General features: G+C 41.0%; 3 protein-coding genes across 4 annotated transcripts; 1 reads left to right on the forward strand and 2 right to left on the reverse strand.

The window, feature by feature from the left end:
- Nucleotides 1-1191: 1191 nt before the first annotated feature.
- Nucleotides 1192-3008, forward strand: LOC127773767 (myb-related protein Hv33-like). The gene is made up of 3 exons (XM_052299941.1): nt 1192-1697; nt 1814-1943; nt 2069-3008. The coding sequence occupies exons 1-3, from the start codon at nt 1559-1561 to the stop codon at nt 2718-2720; spliced, it is 921 nt and encodes a 306-aa protein (XP_052155901.1). The 5' UTR covers nt 1192-1558; the 3' UTR covers nt 2721-3008.
- A 2324-nt stretch (nt 3009-5332) lies between these two features.
- Nucleotides 5333-9203, reverse strand: LOC127773766 (chaperone protein dnaJ 10-like). Its single transcript, XM_052299939.1, has 10 exons — nt 8893-9203; nt 8681-8802; nt 8467-8526; nt 7889-7971; nt 7309-7471; nt 7061-7190; nt 6642-6800; nt 6392-6564; nt 6186-6266; nt 5333-5665 (listed from the first exon to the last, which is right to left on the reverse strand). The coding sequence occupies exons 2-10, from the start codon at nt 8765-8767 to the stop codon at nt 5585-5587; spliced, it is 1017 nt and encodes a 338-aa protein (XP_052155899.1). The 5' UTR covers nt 8768-8802; nt 8893-9203; the 3' UTR covers nt 5333-5584.
- A 670-nt stretch (nt 9204-9873) lies between these two features.
- On the reverse strand, nt 9874-13489 carry LOC127773002 (uncharacterized). Of its 2 annotated transcripts, XM_052299010.1 has the most exons (7): nt 12850-13489; nt 12278-12456; nt 12117-12197; nt 11654-11719; nt 11031-11268; nt 10229-10421; nt 9874-10150 (listed from the first exon to the last, which is right to left on the reverse strand). In XM_052299010.1, the coding sequence occupies exons 2-7, from the start codon at nt 12406-12408 to the stop codon at nt 9978-9980; spliced, it is 882 nt and encodes a 293-aa protein (XP_052154970.1). In that variant the 5' UTR covers nt 12409-12456; nt 12850-13489; the 3' UTR covers nt 9874-9977. The 2 variants fall into 2 exon arrangements, with proteins under 2 accessions (XP_052154970.1, XP_052154971.1); XM_052299011.1 differs by lacking the exon at nt 11654-11719 and having other exon boundaries at nt 12850-13488.
- Between the last annotated feature and the right edge of the window lie 5383 nt (nt 13490-18872).

Raw genomic sequence — 18872 nt, forward strand, 5'->3', positions numbered from 1 at the left:
ACATATATATTTACCTAGATCCATTAGCATCAATATGAATGTGGAAAATATTAGAATGACTTACATTGTGAAACGGAGAAAGTATATGTTCTATCTACTAAGATTCAAGGCTTAAATTTCCTAAAAAAATTCTGAAGTTTAAATTAAGCCTACACATTCAGATAAAAAAAATCTACAGATTGTTACATGAACTATTTACTACGGTATTTGCCTTCTCTGCCTCTTACTTTGTAGATAGAGTTTAGATTTATTTTTATCAGATGCCAGTATACTCCGTATTTATATATTTTTTAAAATATATAACTATTTTGTTTCTAAAAAAAACTATTTGTGGCAAGCTGGAGATATAAAGGTACGTATATATAAGAGGGCATCCGCCTTGATTACTTAAGACCGTACCAAAAAGATGAACATGATCACAAAGCTTGTTATAGAGTTGTCATGCTCACGTAACCCAACGCCTAAATCAAAGGGATCATGCTAGGAAAAAAAACATAATTAGAACACTGATTTAAACAAAAGATGAAATGCTAGAGAAACATAAAAAGCAAAATCGTCTAAAATTCCAAATTTCCCTCCATTTTTCATTCTTCGCCACTGTAATCCGATCGTTACCGTGTGTCCGCTTTTCTTCCATCAACTAATACAGCACCTGCGCTCCGCCACATCCATCAAACGATCAGTGAGATTAGTGACTTTAATTTGATTAATCAATTAATTAAATTAATTATCTCTCTCAAGATCAGCGAGTGGCCGTGAGCTGATTACTGTCATCAGTAGTAGTAAACACAGTGATTCCCAGTAAGTTCGATCATGTCACGACGGGCGTTTTCAGGGGGTGATCAAGTTGGACAAGTAAAACGCGATGATCTGACGCGATTTTTCTCCGTACCACATCGCGATTCTCTGCACAGGTCCCCGATCGAGCTCATTGATGGCTTACAGTTACACTTGCCATTAACCAGTGTTTAGTCTCTCTCTTAACTGTACTAGCTGGATTAGTATATTATATTGCTGTCCAAAGCAGAAATCAATCTTAGGCAAAAAAAAAAAGAAAAAGAAAATGGAAACTAAATCTCTCTGTCTCTGTCTCTGATCTCTAACTAACACTGTAATTAGAGAGAGAAATTAAGTGAGGCTCTTTGGCGCGAACTAACAGTATTTTTATCCAGCGAGATGGAGGTATCTTGAGCTCTAATCCAGCGAGCTCGAGAGGGGAGTGGCAGCTTGCTTAGAAACCACTTGATCGCTGCCTCACCTCACCACACCACACAAACACCTATTCTCTCTCTCTCTCTAGCTCGCTGTCTCTGTGTCTCTCTAGCTGAAGTTGCAGGAGTTCTTGGCAAGCTTCCCCATATATACCCGACCACCACCGGGCAACGGTTGATCGATATAGCCAGTGAGGAGAAGGGTTATAGAGGCTGATCGACCATCGATCGACGTCGCGGCGAGCGGCTAGTAGTGTTCGTTGTCGTCGTCGGCGGCGGCGAGGTGGTGGTGGTAGCTACGTAGGTTGTGGACATCGATCTAGAGGTAGAGGCAGGGAGGGGGAGGAATGGGACGGCTGTCGTCGTGCGGCGGCGTGCAGGCGAAGCTGAGGAAGGGGCTTTGGTCTCCCGAGGAAGACGATAAGCTGTACAATCACATCATCCGACATGGCGTCGGCTGCTGGAGCTCCGTCCCCAAGCTCGCAGGCAAGCAAGAACGCACGCAATTCAAATGAGACACCAACTGTTCGATCGATCGATCGATCGCCATTGCCGATTTGGCGAGCTTGATTGGGCTAATTTTGGTTTTTTGGGTCGTGCAGGGTTGCAGCGATGCGGCAAGAGCTGCAGGCTGCGGTGGATCAACTACCTCAGGCCAGACCTGAAGCGCGGGAGCTTCTCGCAGCAGGAGGAGGACCTCATCGTCGCGCTGCACGAGATCCTCGGGAACAGGTCGGTTTCATGTCTTGGATTCTGCATTGCCGTTTCGGAGCTTGCTTGCTTTCTTGCAATGGCGGCAGCCATGGAGGTTGGTCGGAGGGATAAAGGATTTGAGGGGGAATAATGGTGTGGTGCAGGTGGTCGCAGATCGCGTCGCACTTGCCGGGGAGGACGGACAACGAGATCAAGAACTTCTGGAACAGCTGCCTCAAGAAGAAGCTCCGGCAACGCGGCCTCGACCCGGCCACGCACAAGCCCATCGCCGCCGCCGCCGCGGCGGCGACGTCCTCGGAGTCGGCGGTCACCCAGGTGGATGAGGATCACAAGCCCCACGGCGCCGCCGACGGCCTCGCCGCGAACGCCAAGCAGTCGGTGTTCGACCCGTTCCCGGTGACCGACTTCGGCGCCGGCTTCGACCTCGGCGCGGCGAACATGGCGGCGGCGCTGTACGGCTCCCACCCCGACGACGGCGCCGGGTTCGTCGCCGACTACAGCAGCGTGCTCGACGTGTCGGAGAACCTGGGCTACGGCGAGAGCTCCAGCAACAGCAGCAACTGGACCTGCGCCGAGGTGAGCAATGTGCTCGACAGCGAGGTGCTCAACTGGGCCGCCTCGGCCGGCGCCGACGCCGCCGCCAAGGCAGAGCCCTTCGCCGACATGGAGCAGCAGCACAGTGGCTATGGCGGCGAGTATCAGGTGGAAGACGACGCCACGCTGGAGCACAAGTTCTCGCTGCCATGCCATGAGCAGAGCTTGGCTCAATTCGACTTCAACTTGGAATACTTCTGATCAATTAATTTTTACCACTCCTTTTTTTTTACCACACTACAGTATATTCTACACGTACAGGATAAAGAACCATTGGAAGATTAGGATTGTTATTATTATTATTACTACTACTACATGTTAATTTTCTCTAGCCCGGACTCTACTCACACTGTTTCTTTTTTCTTTTTTTTTTTGAGAAAATGTATACTGTTTTTCTGGTTGGTTAGAATAAGAGACATTACTACTATACACACGAGAACATTGTGCACTATAATAATAATATTATTATTTTTTGTTGAGAGAAAAATAGTCGTCTCCTCCATCATGCTTTGTGCTACTAATTTCTGCACGTCACTGAGAAAGCACATGTACTTTTTTGTTGATTTTTTGTCCTCCTCCGCCGTGTGATGAACTAATCAATTACTACATCAAAACCTTAGCTCGCAGCACAGGTTGCTGTCACGCTTTTAGCCTTTTTTTCCTTGATTTGTGTTTCACGAAAACGGAGAGAGGAAGCTAGCATAGCATATATATATTTGCTTATACCATCTTGAAAAATAGTAGTACTACGTGTGGCCCAGCTAAAGAAAGGAAGATTAAAAATGTCCATGCCAAATTGCCAATGCAATGCCATGCTAATGCTAGCTAGGCTAATCTTGCAATTTAGCGTTTCCTTGTGAAACTAATAGGGCCCTATTTGGAAGATTAGCTCAGGGCTAATTTTGAGAGCTAATGTTTAGTCATGAATTAGTAGGCTAAACATTAGCCTAGGGTGGTATGTTTGGATCAATGGGCTAATTCAAGGCTAAAAGGTAGAGAGAGAGTAGAAAGAGAGGAGAGAGGAGAGAGAGGTACTTTTTGATGGTCCCCATACAAAATTAGCCCCATTAGCACCCTTTGGAGGGGCTAATGTTTTGAGGGAGGCTAATTCATATTAGCTCAAAATTAGTCCACATGTTTGGATTCTTGAGGGCTAATTTGAGGCTAAAAGGTGAGGGCTAAACATTAGCCCATAGAACCAAACAGGGCCCAATTATGGTAGCGTGCAACTAAAATTAATTAATTAATTAATTAATTAATGACATCCATGCGTCCGTGACTGTTCATGGCCTCATTTATGATGAAGGGCTCCATTGCGGCATTGGCTTCTCGTGGAATCCTCTTTGCAAAATATAGGTCTCTTTCGGCAGACGGGCCAACGCGTACGTACCAGGACACAGTATCGAAGGCGATGAGGGTGACAAAACTAGTCCCTCCGTATTAGAAAGACGACACTTTTTTATTTTTCATGTTCAACTTTTGATCGTCCGTCTTATTTATAAAAATATGATTATTATTTTTATTGTTATTAGATGATAAAATATGAATAATGATTTATGTGTACTAATTTTTTTACTAATCTATTTTAAATAAAATGGATGGCCAAACATTGGATAAAGAGGTACCAGTACGTAACCATTCTAAAATACTCCAGAATAAGATTGGACTCATCCTTGGATTAAGAATCAGCACGTAAGACATGTCTAGTTTCATCATACTCCAGTTCTGAAACGAAGGGATCAGTACACGGAAATCACGCGCCGCGGCCCCCCCCCCCCCCCCCCCCCCCCCGGGGGGCCCGCCACAGTGTTGCTGCGTTGAGTGCAGTCCATCTCCGCGCGAGAAAAAAACCAACGGGAACGGTGTGCACGCGGATGAAAAGCCGGCGAATCCTACCGCGCGCGCATCAAATCGCGTGTCGAGGCGAAACGAACCGAGCGAGCGTCGCGCGCGACACACAAACACAACGCGAGAGGAGGCGAGGCGAGCGTGCGTGCGACTGCGAACGCGAGCGAGCGAGCGAGCGGTGGAGTTAAGCCGCGCCGATCGGGCCTACTTTTGCGGGCAACATGTGAGCAATTAAGCCAGCCAAGTGAGCGGAAAGGCAGCTGATTAATATTTATTATGATCAAAGCCAGCCAGGGGAGGGGCTCCGCTCATGTGCTGTCTAATTAATACGACTACACTATTTGTGTTTTGTGATTATATATGGTTATTATGGTTTGTCTTTGTGATCAAGAGCCACAAGAAAATGGTGGTGGATATATACTTTGGGTACGGAGGTGAGGTTTAGCTTACTGGCAAGCACTAAAGTGCGCGACAACTTGGCACCGCGCGAGGGCATGAGCTTGGCACCGTGAGGTCAGCTCATGCTCCGTCGTGAGGCCTCGTCTTTTCGCTTATACTTATATTTATCAGCTAAATAAAATTTAAATTTTCAGCCTTGAATTTAAAGTTGATTTTAGTGTTTTCTTCAAAATTTATTTTTCAGCTCGTCTTTTCGTTTATACTTATATTTATCAGCTAAGTAAAATTTAAATTTTCAGCCTTGAATTTGAATTGATTTTAGTGTTTTCTTCAAAATTTATTTTTCAGCTCGTCTTTTAGCTCGTCTTTTGTTTTTAGATCACTAGAAATATGTATATAAAAATTTTATTCTTTCGTTTGCAAATATGGTGTTTAGCTTATTCACGATGCCACACGTGGTCTCGTGGCCAGATGGATGACACTGCCAGGTGCCATGGCGGCATCATCACACACGAGATCATCCAGCTTGAAAGACAAAACAAAAGGGTGCAAATCTTACAACGAGATAGCCCAAGCTAGTAATATGCAGGTTGCAGAGCACCAACAAAATCTTCGTGTTCAGAGCTCACGACAGCATCACCATTTTTACAAAGAAAATGGAGACCAAATCAAACAGCAAATTTTATCCAGAACGATACGCGTCGTCTAAAATCTTACAAAAATGAATAAACGGACACGAGAGACGACACCTCCAAAAAACCAGAAATTGCGTCTGTCAGGTGTACTTTTTTTTTTTCCTTTTTGTACTTTTGCAGTCTTCAGTTCGATGTTGCTGCTCCCTGCCGTGGGCTGGTTTCCACCTGTAGGCTGTTTTCACGATGGTACAGAGACTTCGCACCCTGATTTTTACATTGAAAAACAACCCATGTGAATATAATCATCGTGTGCTCTGTCACCTATGCACTGCTACCAAACTCACTCGAGATAAGATGCTACAAAACAAGAACACATGAGCTGCACGCAAAGATACTGCAACAGGAAAGACACTACAAGTATGAAATCTGGATTAATCCACTGCTTCTATTGTTTTAGTACGATATATATGAGGTAAGACTCACATATGCATAACTTATATATTGGAACTAGTTGATTAGAGGTCTTTTATGCATAACTGATCATCTATGATGGTTCATGCGCAAAACTTCAACTGATGATCAATAATATTGAAACAGTGAATCAACAATGGTTCGTTTTTGGCTGTTTGGTTTGATGCACGGTTACATAGAGAGTAAGCATATTGGCCAATCGTCCATCCATGGCCATGCATAAGAGTATAAGACAAAGGACATTTGCAGATCTGATGAGGTTTTTCCATGAGTACTTGGTTGAAACAGGCAGAAGGCGTTAACATAAGCTTACCTGGAATATCGTCCCAAGCTTTTTCAATGCTCTTGCTCGTAACTTCAGAACATCTTTTGGGACACTGGCGTCTTTCAAAACCTGTAAGGTAGAAGATTACACAAAAGTAACTCATATGTTTCTAGTTCTTTCTTCTTTGACGTGCACAGTGCATAATTGTTACTATGCAAGCCTTCTTCCACTAACAAGGATACGCAAAAACTTACTGCTTGGCAAACATGTGTAAGTGTTGACTCAATATCAACCACATTAATTTTCCATAGGTAACTAAGCATGGCATCTTTTTTCTCCTCGAAACTCTTCATAATCTGGTCCTCCTTATTGTCACTTTCCTCCATCTTTTTCATCCCTTCTTGTAGCTGCATCAGAGCGATAGCGCCTGCAACATGAGCTAATTATCAAGGAGTACTTGAATTGTATATTGCACCAGAAACAAAACAGTGTCTCGGGGTGTACCTGAAGCGGCATTAACCTGTGATTTAATGCAGTGGCCCTTGTCTCTGACCCACTCAGCTATGAATGGTACACCCATATACAACTTACTCTTTCCAAGCTCTCTCGCTGCTTGTCGCACATAAATATAGCCAATAGTGGTGAGCATAGCCTCGCCAAAAGCTGAAAAATATTCATTTGATAAGCCAATGGTAAAATACTCGTATGAATAAAGTAAATTAGGGAACGTGCAACGATGAGTTCTATACAATTTGTTTTAAAATTAAGACCCCACAAAATCTATGTCTATGTGGATGTAATCATATCCAATTTGCCAATCTGCTGGTGAAAGCAACTGATTTATCAAACAAAGTAAAAGTGACTGCAGAAAGCATATAGCCCTCTCAAATAAAAACAAAGTAGTACACAATCACATGATGTACCTGCATGGGATAACCGCTGAGCTTCCCCATTTGCCCAGTTAACAAATTCATCCTTTCTCTCATCCACAAATGGTTGAAGTCGATCTTTTAGGCTCTGAATAAGCTTCTGTTCTCTTTCTTTTTGTAACTCCTGTCACACAGGAAGCTTTAGTTTTAATTTGTGTCTCAGCATCCTAGAGCCTAAGTGGAATGCTAACTTTAATGAAACTATTTAAGCAAAACAGTAGGGAACTTCGAGAGTAACATACTTTAATTTTCTCTTGAACCTTCCCTCTTGCTTCTTGATCGTTTAAGTTTTCCTCGACTTCCACTGATGCTATGGATGCCAGTGCAAGTTGTCCAACATAATCTTCAAAATAGTCACTTCCAAAAAGCATCCCAAAGACAGCAGCAGGATCCACCATGTTATCCCTGAAATGCCGTGTAAAATGTGTAAGACGCCAACTTAAAGGGTACAGCACAACGCATAATTTCTTTAGTTTCTATTGAACTATAAATATCATCTTAACTGAAAATATTGTGTTCCATAACTGACTGTTTGAATTTCATCACGTGCCTAGAGAAGTCTCCTTTTCCTTTAAACAGATGTGCTTTTATAGCTAAGGAAATAGTGATCTACCAAGTATCAACCCATAGAAATTGACAGGTCATTTGAATACACTCCAATTTTCTTGTTGCACTGTGCAATTAATTTACCAAATTGGCCCGCTCTATATTCTCAGCACACTTGTTCAGATTAAAGATTAAACAGTTTTTTAGTTGCCACCCTTTTATCTTTTGAGAAGAACACCCATTGTTTACCAGACATAAAAAAAATTCGTGACTTACTGAGGAAGCCCCTCCTTTCCATGCTTATCATAAGCCTCCCTTTTTGAAGGATCGCTTAAAACTTGGTATGCCTCTCCGAGTTCCTGTTAACATCAAGCTATTTAATTCAATAATTCATAGAGGGAAATAATTTAAGCAGGCATTTGATGCCGAATAGACAATCAACACAATAGCTTCAATGTATATACACCAAACAACCAAACATTCCGCTCAAAAAACATACTGGCATCTCTGTCGATAAAACTCTGCCTCTTAACACCCAGAAGATGCTCATACTGAAAATCATGGCATCTCCGACGATAAAACTATGCCTCTTAACAAGTAACACAGGCGCTGCATTGCAAAAATCTGATATCACTTGGTAAAAATCAAGCAAACTCCAGCCTATTCACATTCTTCTAGCTATAGCATAGCTTTGACACTTGCAGTAAACTATTCCAATTCATAAAGAAAAAACATGTTTTTGTGAACACGTAGTCTTACTTTTCATTCCACAATCAAATCCAACAAATCAAATTACTAGCACAGAATCACAGATATCAACAGAAGGCACGGGAGAAAAAGAAAAAAAAAACTACCTGAAATTTCTGCGCCGCATCGGGGTTCCCAGGATTCTTGTCCGGATGCACCTGCTTCGCCTGGAAGAGAGATTAAAAAAAAATCAATTTGTCACACGAAGATTAGCTCAATAGGCCAATAGCTATCTGCAATTCTACATTGATGACGACACACGAAATCAATCAATCAAGAAAAAAAAAGATGAAGAAATCGAAGGCGCAAAAAGGAATTCACCTTGAGGTAATAGGCCTTCTTGATCTCGGCGGGGGAGGCGTCCACGCTGACCCCCAGGGTGTCGTAGTACGCGGTATCCTTCACCATGGCAGGAAACCCTCCTCCTTGGATCTCGCCCGCACCTGCAAACGCCAACCTCCAATCACACCAGGAGAAACCAACAGAGAAACCAAGCCTCCACCAAGAAAGCCAGAGAGAGAAAGATTCTTTACCAAGGTCGGTTCTGGAAGCTTCTGGAAGATCCCGGGGGAGGAGGAGGTGAGCACCAGGAAGAAATTGGGGAAGAAAAAAAATCGATCCTTTTCCTCTAGAAGGAGTGGTGCCCTGGCTGCGAGGGAATCAGGGGAAAAAAAAAAAGTCGTGGACGGTGTGACGCGATGTGGTCAACGTGGACAGGCCTGATAGGTGGGCCCACCAAGTCAGTGTCGTGACGTCACGGAGGCTGGGCCCCACCTCGTTGATGCGGTGGCAGATTGAGAATTTTGAGAGGGCCTCTGTTTCGAACAGATTTCAGGTTCAGGGAGCTCTGAACTTGTGAAATGAATTTGTGATGTTCAGAGTTGTGAATTGGGGGTATATAAAAGAGGTGGTTTGCGAGAAGAAGTTGGGGAGGAATTTTCTCAGTGTTTAATTTAATTTAATCAGTGTTTGTTTCCTTCTCCGATGGCGCAGCGATGGCGACACGCGACAGCACGCGGCTAAGCATACGCGGATGAACTCGAGCGACAGGGCTAAGAAATCTCTGGTGCTTTATCCTAATATAAATAACCGCGTTCTTAATGAGTTCAGACTTCCAGAAATCAAACGCATGAAACCATGATGATGGCCGTGTTTAGTTCCAAAGTTTTTCTTTAAATTTTTAACTTTTTCATCCCATCAAAACTTCTCTACACACATAAACTTTTAACTTTTCCATCACATTGTTCCAATTTCAACCAAATTTCCAATTTTGGTGAAAACTAAACACAACGTTATCACGTGATTTTTTGTCAGATTTTCACCATAGTCCATGTCCCTTGGAAAATTTTTGTTTCTTTCAAATGTTTCTTTCATAATGAACGGGATGGATCTTTTTTTAGTAATATGATATTGTATGATTTATAATATCGTAATCCATTCAAAGCTTTCACCTCAACTCTGTGTACATAACGCAGCATATTCATCCATTCATAGCCACAAAATAAGTCTGCTAGTGTAGACAAGATGCAAAATAAATAGAACAGTAAAAACAGCTGTTAAGGGTAGATTAGTTGAGCTTTTATACAAACTCGGAAGAAAGAATAGTAACTGATGGCAGCTACATGAAAGAATCATAAAAACCGGTGGCGGCTACATGCCCGGCCTTAAACGTAGATCCATCTTCTGGGTGCTTAATCTCTTCGCTACATCCATAGCAGTGCTTGCCATCTATAGGCGGATTTTGGAGATCCAGACACACCACATACTCGTCATTAATAAAGGAGCGTCCCCCTGTTATTAACAGAATTAGGATTAGGAACATAATAATTACATGGTTCAAAGAACTTTAACCAGTGATTCCATACTAACCAATTCTCCTTTTCTCCTCAAGAGATTCAATGCAGGTCGGCACCATATCATAGGTCTTGGGATCCCAACAAACTTCGGCGAAAAATAGCTCTTCCTTTGAATCTAAAGATGCTATGAAGTTGACATGTCCATATTTCTCACCCTTCTCTCTAATTGTACTGCTTTTTAAGGCTTTGATTAAGCTGTATTGAATCTAACACATTGCAAATAAAAAAAAATGAATCAAATACTTGTGAAACGAGCAAGACATTTTAGTACAAATGTTAAAAAGGGAAACAATCAATATACCCACCTAAAGTGGAAGTCCATCTAGCACCACAAAATTTGAAACCAGACATCTAACTTTAGGATATGGTCTCCTAAGGTGGGCAAACTGGTATAATTTTGCATATAAATAGGATGATTTTAGCTACATGACATATATATTAAACAAATATATCAAAATCTACTCTTAAAACCTTTTTTATCGAGAAAATCTCTTTTTCTCTCTCACACATCAACAACCTAGTATCAATACAATGCTATTATAACCTAGAGTATATATTGAGGTCCGAGGATGATATAGTGCAATATAGCATCTTAGTTAGCTAGAAGTTTAAAACCACTCATCTAATTAAGCATCCGTATATGTGACACCACCATTTAAAATCACTATAAGGTTACAATATCACATTAGTGTATAATCTAAGGACCAAGTATTAATATAGTGTAAACATATAATTTTAATTAGTCAGAGACTTAATTTAAGCATCCACGTACGCGAACCATCATCTCAAATCAATCAAGGGGAACAAAATTTTACCTTATTGTTTTCATCCTTGTTATAGTAATCCAAAGCACTACTTGCATACTCATTAGACTGACGTTGTGCAGCTGCAACAAGATCAATATTGCCATACAACTGTTTTGGTTGAGCTTTAGTTGCAGTGATAAAGCTATCAACCAAACAGTTAAAATATGGATCACAATCATCGTCTGAAGAATCCACCACTTCATCTTCCTTATCTGATCCATGTGTATCAGATAATTTCTCAGAATGCCTAATTTGAACAGAATTTTAAAATGTTAGACTAACCAAATGCAAAGCTATAAGCATACACACCAATGAAACTATAGGTGTGCACAAAAGAAAAATAACTATACACATAATTAATTAACTAATCATTTTCCTTATTTTTAAAACTTGATAACTTGGTGCGCATTGCATGTATTTGTTGTCTAAACACCATACAAAGAGGGAGTGTAAATTACAAAAAGAAAAAAAAAAGAAATTGGACTCCTATTCTTGTTAGGGTGTTAGTGTTCTTACCCTACAATAGTGTTAGGACGATAGTTTATTAGATGAATCTGTGCAGATAGTGGTAACTAGAAGATGTACAGATGTTGATAGAGATAACTAGAAGTAGAGATGAGTGACATATATACCTCTGGAGATCAGAGAGAGGCAGAGATGATAGCGGCATCAGAGATGATACTAAATATTGTCTTTTGCTGCAATCAATCATTTCAGGTCAGGTCGTTGGTACCGATAATAAACATTTCATATAGTACTTCGTAATTAACATAAGTCTGAACTAGGGGCAAAAGGTAGCTTCGATTCGAAAAAAAACAGGGACAAAATCACAAAGTAAGAAAAAGGAGGACATAATCATGATTGAGCACCAAATTAAGTTGGGTAAAAACATCATCGCCCCATTCTTATTCTATATATCCTAGTTCATTAGATGAACCTGTGCAGATAGAGATAGGTACAACATCGCCCCATTCTTACTCTATATATTGTTAGAGTAAAATCGTTGATTCGATGAATCTGTGTAGATAGTGGTAACTAGAAGATGTACATATGTCGATAGAGATAACTAGAAGTAGAGATGAGTAACATATATACCTCTGGAGATCAGAGAGAGGTAGTACTCCTGAGCTTCCTGGGACAGCTGGGATATCTTCTGTTGGTGGTGGCGGTAGAGACCTGCAATCAATCATATCATTTCAGGCTTGGTCATTGGTACCAACAATAATCATTTCAGTGTTGATGGAAGAATTTTCTACCTGTTGGGATTACGCCAATCCCACACCCAATCCAAGCCGATGCCGGCACCACTACCGCCACTCCTCCCACCCATCGGAACGCCGCCCTCCTGGTCAGCGCCGGCGCCACCACTGCCCCTCCTCATACCCATCGGAACGTCGCCCAGCGGCACCGAGATGGTAGTAAAGATTGTCTTTCGCTGCAATAACCATTTCATATACTTTGTAATTAACATAAGTCTGAACTAGGGGCAAAAGGTAGCTTCAGTTTGCAAAAAAAAAAAAAAAAAAAAAAAAAAAAAAAAAAAAAGGGGGGGGGGGGGGGGCAAAATCATAAAGTTAGAAAAAGGAGGACATAATCATGAGATTGGGCACCAAAGTTGGGTAAAAACCACCATCGCCCCATTCTTATTCTATATCCTAGTTCATGAGATGAGCCTGTGCAGATAGAGATAGGTACACCATTTCCCCATTCTTACTCTATATTGTTTAGATTAAAATTGTTGATTAGATGAATCTGTGCAGATAGTGGTGACTAGAAGATGTACAGATGTTGATAGAGATAGCTAGAAGTAGAGATGAGTGACAGATACCTCTCGAGATCAGAGAGAAGCGAGAGAAGCAGTGCTCGCGAGCTTCCTAGAACAGTTGGGATTTCTTGAGTTGGAACGCCACCCTCCTCCTACCCATTGGAACGCCGCCCTCATGGCCGGCGTCGGAGACAACAGATTGCCTCCCTGTACCCATCGGAACGCCACCCTCCTGCTGTCCGGCGCCTCCACCCTCCTCGCAAGCGGCGCCACGGCCAAGCTCCTCGCCGGCGATCCTCTCCATCGGGCGGAACTAGGGCTTGTTTGCTTTCCCCTCTCCACTACGGGTGTTTTTGTTTTTTTTAGAGTAAATTTGACAAAACCACGCACACTTTCACGTTTGGCGTTTAAATACATATATTTTGGTTGTATGGTTTCACGATGAATGGGTTCACCCGTGATATAGCATGGTTGTTCCACTTAGGACGAGGACGTACCATCCTATTATCAGCCATCGCACAAAATTAATAGAATGCCACGTCCTCAACCTAAGTGGAATAACCACGTCATTTTATAGGTGAATCCATTCATTAATAGTGTAGTTTTGTAGTTTTGAAACTACACTACCAATATATATTTAAGTGCCAGGTGTCAAAGTGTGTGTGGTTTTATATAACTTGGACCATAAAACGTGTAGTTTTGTGAAATTTACTCTTTTTTTTATTCTTTTTCGAGAGTTAGGCCCATACAAAGAAGCCCTTGCTGTGTTTTGTATGTATTTTTTATTTAGAACGGAGTATAAAGGTTGAAGAAAAAGTATACCTTGATTTTCACTACCTTAATCTAAAAATATATGATAATGTTGTTTTTCGCATAACGTTTGATCATTCATCTTATTTAAACAATTAGTATATGTAAATATCTAAAAGTATAAGTTACGATTATAGTTTTTTCAATGGTAAAATAAGTCACAGCGAAAAAAATGATATTTATATAATTTTTAATAAAATAAATAGTTAAATGTTATATGAAAAGTTAAATGAATCATAAATATTGGGATGGAGGGAGTATTAAATAAGGGATGAATGGAAGTAGGAGGGGTTGTTTGAGATAATAAAAAAAAGTTTAAAAGGGATGGTTGTTAGGGTAATACTCTAAATTACTTATATTCATATCTATTTTAATCTTATTATTATTATATGGTTTAGTTAAGATGAAATTCACTGTGAGAGTAGAAAATCATGAGCTGTAGTTAGGAGTCCGATTGTCTCAAGTTAGCATGCGAGTTTTTATTAAAAAGATTTCTTATATGATTCCTTCTGTATTATCAAAAGTGAACGATATTAAAAACCAACTCAAATACGGATATATATTTCCAAAAGCAAACGAACTTAAAAACCAACTCATACACGGATGATGTACCTAAATACCGGCAAAAACATCTTCAATTTTTTATAATAGTAGAGATAGAGATTTGGTATAATACTGCTTGTTTGACTTTGACAGAGCCAAACAAATAAATAATCTCTTGGTTTCTCAAATTACTTGACGCTCTAGTTTTTCCATGAACTTAATACTTCTATCTCTGATCATCAAGTTTTTAAAATCTACCCTATAATTCAACAACTCATTTTACTCATACTCATTCATCATTGGATAAATCCGATGGCTTACATTCATCTGTGTTGATTCAACGGCAAAGATCAGTCCTTGTCCACCCGCACTTTTCCTTTCCTTCCTCACTCTTTCCCCTAATCACTCCCGGATTTCCCTCTCCTTTCCTACCGCGCACACCGACACACCAGTACACGACCAACTAGCCCAACACTGTCATGCTCGTGGCACTCTACGCCGGCGAGACGCCGCCGCCGTGTCACCTGCTTTAACGGCTCCGCTTCTCCGCGATGGCCTCTATCGACGACTCCACTTCTCCGCACGCCGCTGACATCCACGGCGAGAGTCCGTCGCCGACACCAAGTATCCTTTGTCGGATCGTCTCCCCATAACCGCGAGTCCGTCTCCCGCAGCCGCACCTACCGTCGAGTGTGTGGGGATTGATTTTGGAGATGAACCGTGGCATGGCGGCGGCCGTCGTTCGTGCTTGGGGGGATACCAACTGCGAGCAGCGAGCCTGGCCTTCCTATCCCATGGGCCATGGCGCCACTGATTCCCGGAATAGATACCCCGGCGGCGCCCACGCCGCCCATCTCCTGACGCTTGCTTCCATGAGTCCCCACGCGCCCCGGCCCATGGCGCCCTCCTGTGATGGCCTGGTGTCCATTTATTCGAATCGCAATGTCTGTTTAATAGTATTTTGCTTATATAAGTGCATGGTACGTCTTGCAAATGCTACTTCTCCTTCATCCTTTGCAGAAGCACAGCAAGGAGGAATTTTGTCATCAGCCACTACCACTAGATTGCTTATGTTAAGGGCATGGCGACCTGGAGGTGCACCGTGCACTGTGCCCATGTGCTCTTTGTGTAGGCAACTTATTCTAATGGAAATTTTGTGGTGTTATGTTCTTGTATGAGCTATTGCAAATTCTTAGCAACTGGATCCTGACCGTCAAATTCTTAGCAGCCCAGTTGGCGGCGACGCAATCCCAGTGATGGCGATCCTCACAGCGATGAATCCTTTCGGTGCTCATATGGGTTGCTTACCATGGATGGTATGCGAACTACCATCAAATTCACAAAATATGTGGGCCACAGGTTCAGTTCTATCAGATACTAACTTACTCCATGGCAACTGAAACACTCTAGGATTTTTCAGTTCATTAGCATTATTTAGTGGTCAAACTCAGATGAACATTGCTCAGCCACTAAGATTTGCTCTATGGATCATCTATGTGATCCTAATCCATGCAAGATTTGGGACTAACTATTTGATTGCTCCTGAACTGATCTTCAGAAAATACTCTACTGTTAGGTGTTAGATTCAGAAATGCTCTCTTTTCCGGTTTGTTGAAATTAGTCCCAATTTGAAGAAATCATGTTTGACTTTTAGTGATTGAATTAATTTAGTGGCAGAGAAATTAGAACAATAGCCTTGTTAACTACTTTTTCTCAGAAAGTATTTAGGCCCTTCATCAGTGTATTTGCAGACCTTGCTGAAACATTCAGGCCATACCTCCTGGAAGGAGAAAATGTTGCTGCGCAGCCTTGCTGCCCTCAGATATTCTTTATACACTGATGAAGAACAAAAAAAATAGAGAGCAAAAAAAAAAAAGATAAAATTTTGATAGAATTATAACCTTAAAACTGTTAGATTTATTTCGACGGATAAAATATAATAAATTTGAGGTTAAAATTTTACACGTAAGTGTAATACTAATGTACGATTTTTTTTTATTTTTTGGTGACATTTATTAGTTGGTATGTACAGTGTATACACTTGAGAACTTGTGTGGACAGGATATGTTTCCTACTTGTTTATGCCCACATGTTAATGGAATAGCTCTTCATCAATCTATTTATGTGGACATATTTTGTCTTAAAATATGTATTAAAGTGATTATATATAATGGTGAATGTTCTTAATTATTTTTTCTAAACAATATAATATTTTTGCATTTTGTCTTAAATATATTTTATATGATCGCTTAATTGGATCGATTCTAAGAAAATTAATTTTACTGTCATCAAATTTAATGATTTATTAACTAAAATATTATGTCATCGTAGCGTAGCACGGGCATATTACTAGTTATATGTAGTTTAACAACGTGGAATTAATGTGTTTCTCATGGTGAATCTAAAAAAACATAAATCATATGGTTTTAAACTATACAAATTTTTAAAAATTAATGATTAAAGATATAAATGTTTTGACTTGAGATAAAACGAGAAACACAAGAATTTTAAGACGGAGATACGTTGCTTTTAGTTTACCTTTCCCTCGTCGTTACTGCAGGCGAAGAAGACGACGACGGCATCCTGTCTGTAGGCGGCGGCGATCCTCCCGGTTTCTCTACGGCCTTCACAAGAGGCAGGTCCGCAGGTGCGTGCGTACTAGCTATACTTTCGTGATAAATAACTCAAGATCCGAATACGAGTACGAGTACGACTCCTCACCATTAAAATAAAAAAAACTCTCTAACAAAGAATACGAGTATATTAGTATATGACGTCAGGGCCGTGTTCGCTCCAGCGTGTTCCCAACCGGAAACAGTGCGCACGAAAAACGGAACATTTGTACATAATTAATTAAGTATTAGCTATTTTTTAAAAAATGAATCAATATGTTTTTTTTAAGCAACTTTCGTATAAAAACTTTTAAAAATTTATTGTTTAGCAGTTTGAAAAGCGTGTGCGTGAAAAACAAGAGAGATGGGTTGTGAAACATGGGGGTAAGAACACAGCCGTAGGTATGGTGTTGAACTAATTATCACGTGATTTTTGTCAGATTTTCACCATAGTCCATGTCCCTTGGAAAAGGCACGGGATCCTGTTCTGAGTTTTCTGGGCCTTGCAATTTTTTTCCCTACATCCAGAAAATGAAAACATAACACACGCCGGTTCCGAGCTCACGAACAATTAGTGTCAGACCAACAGACACTTAACTCACCAGAACTTGTCTGGGCGAGATTGGTCAAAATTGTATTTATCAATTTGTGAGAGCACATAAAGATTTTGGGAGTACGAAAGGAAACATATTTGTATTAAAAGAAATGAAGGTTAATTACAAGCCAATTCTCCAGTATTATAAAAGTTGAAGATATTTTTGCTGAGATTTTGGTACATCATTCCGTTGGTTTTTAATTTGGTTTTATAAAAATTCGAGGTGTTTTTGTCAGGCCTTTGGCATATCGCCGTGTCCGATTTCGATTTCCGGTTCCACGCGCTTTCCGTCCCGTTTGTTCGCACGTGCCACGTTTAGCGTGACTTTTCTTTAATTTCAGCCCGACCGGTGATCCCGTTTGGTATGTTGCACCAGGCCTAGCATGTCTCGCCACCCGCGCACTCGCTTAATTTGTTCGGTACATCGTCACGCATTCGCAAGCCGCGCGCCCGCACGTGCAAACAACATGCGGAACGATCACACTGGTTCATCCAATTGACACGGCAGCGATCTGTTTCGATTGGTTAATTAGCTAATTACACCAGCACTTTCTGTTGATTGGCTTAGTTATTTTCGTTCCTATTTTCATGGCAAACAGACGAGACACGCAGATGACGCCTACTATGCTTCCGTTTCTATCTAATCTTGGGCAGCAACTGGGAGATCTGTTTGAATCGGTTTTTAAGTTCGTTCGTTTTTGAAAATATAGATCCATGTTTAATTTAGATTTTAAGCTTGTTTTCTTTTGGAAGTATAAAAGGATTCGTATAAGAAATCTTTTGAAAAAAACTCGCACGCTAACTTGAGTTGAAATATAGACTCCTAATTGCAACTCATTATTTTCTAAAAACAATTCAAGCGAATTTCCACAGTAAATTTTACCCTAGCTAAATCGTATAACAATAATGAAATTAAAATAGCATTTACTCGTTGCAACGCACGGGTATTTTTTTCTAGTCAAAGGAAAAATAAGAGGAAGGGGATGGGAAAAAGGAACAACTAAGGCTTTGTTCGTTGCCCCAGGTTCCCAACTCCCCCCTCTCGTTTTCGCGTGTAAGTTTTTTTAAGCTGTTAAACGGTGTGTTTTTTTGCAAAAAGTTTCTATATAAAAGTTGCTTAAAAATCATATTGATCTATTTTTGAAAAAAAAGCTAATACTTAATTAATTATGTGTTAATGGACCGCTCTATTTTCCATGTGCAGGACATGAATTCCCAACCCAGGCTGCCGAACACAGCCTAAGCAACCAAAGCCTATCCTCACAAAAGCATTTGGCGACCATGGGCTCTAGGCAGTTACAATCCTATCGCCGGTGCCGCCACATTGGCCAAGCGCCAAAGCGCTGCGTCAGCAGCCATCACCTACGTCACCTCGGACCAAGATCTCTGTTATTGACTGAAGACCCGATTATTTCTTTTCTTCTAGATCGATCGTCCACGCTACAAGAGTTGCAATGGTGTTGAAACCTCATCGGTGGGCTTTATCAATCTTCTTCCGACTATTGCAAAGCCACGGGTGAAATGAG

The sequence above is a fragment of the Oryza glaberrima genome, chromosome 5 (genome assembly GCF_000147395.1).
Source record: "Oryza glaberrima chromosome 5, OglaRS2, whole genome shotgun sequence".
Taxonomy (NCBI): Eukaryota; Viridiplantae; Streptophyta; class Magnoliopsida; order Poales; family Poaceae; genus Oryza; species Oryza glaberrima.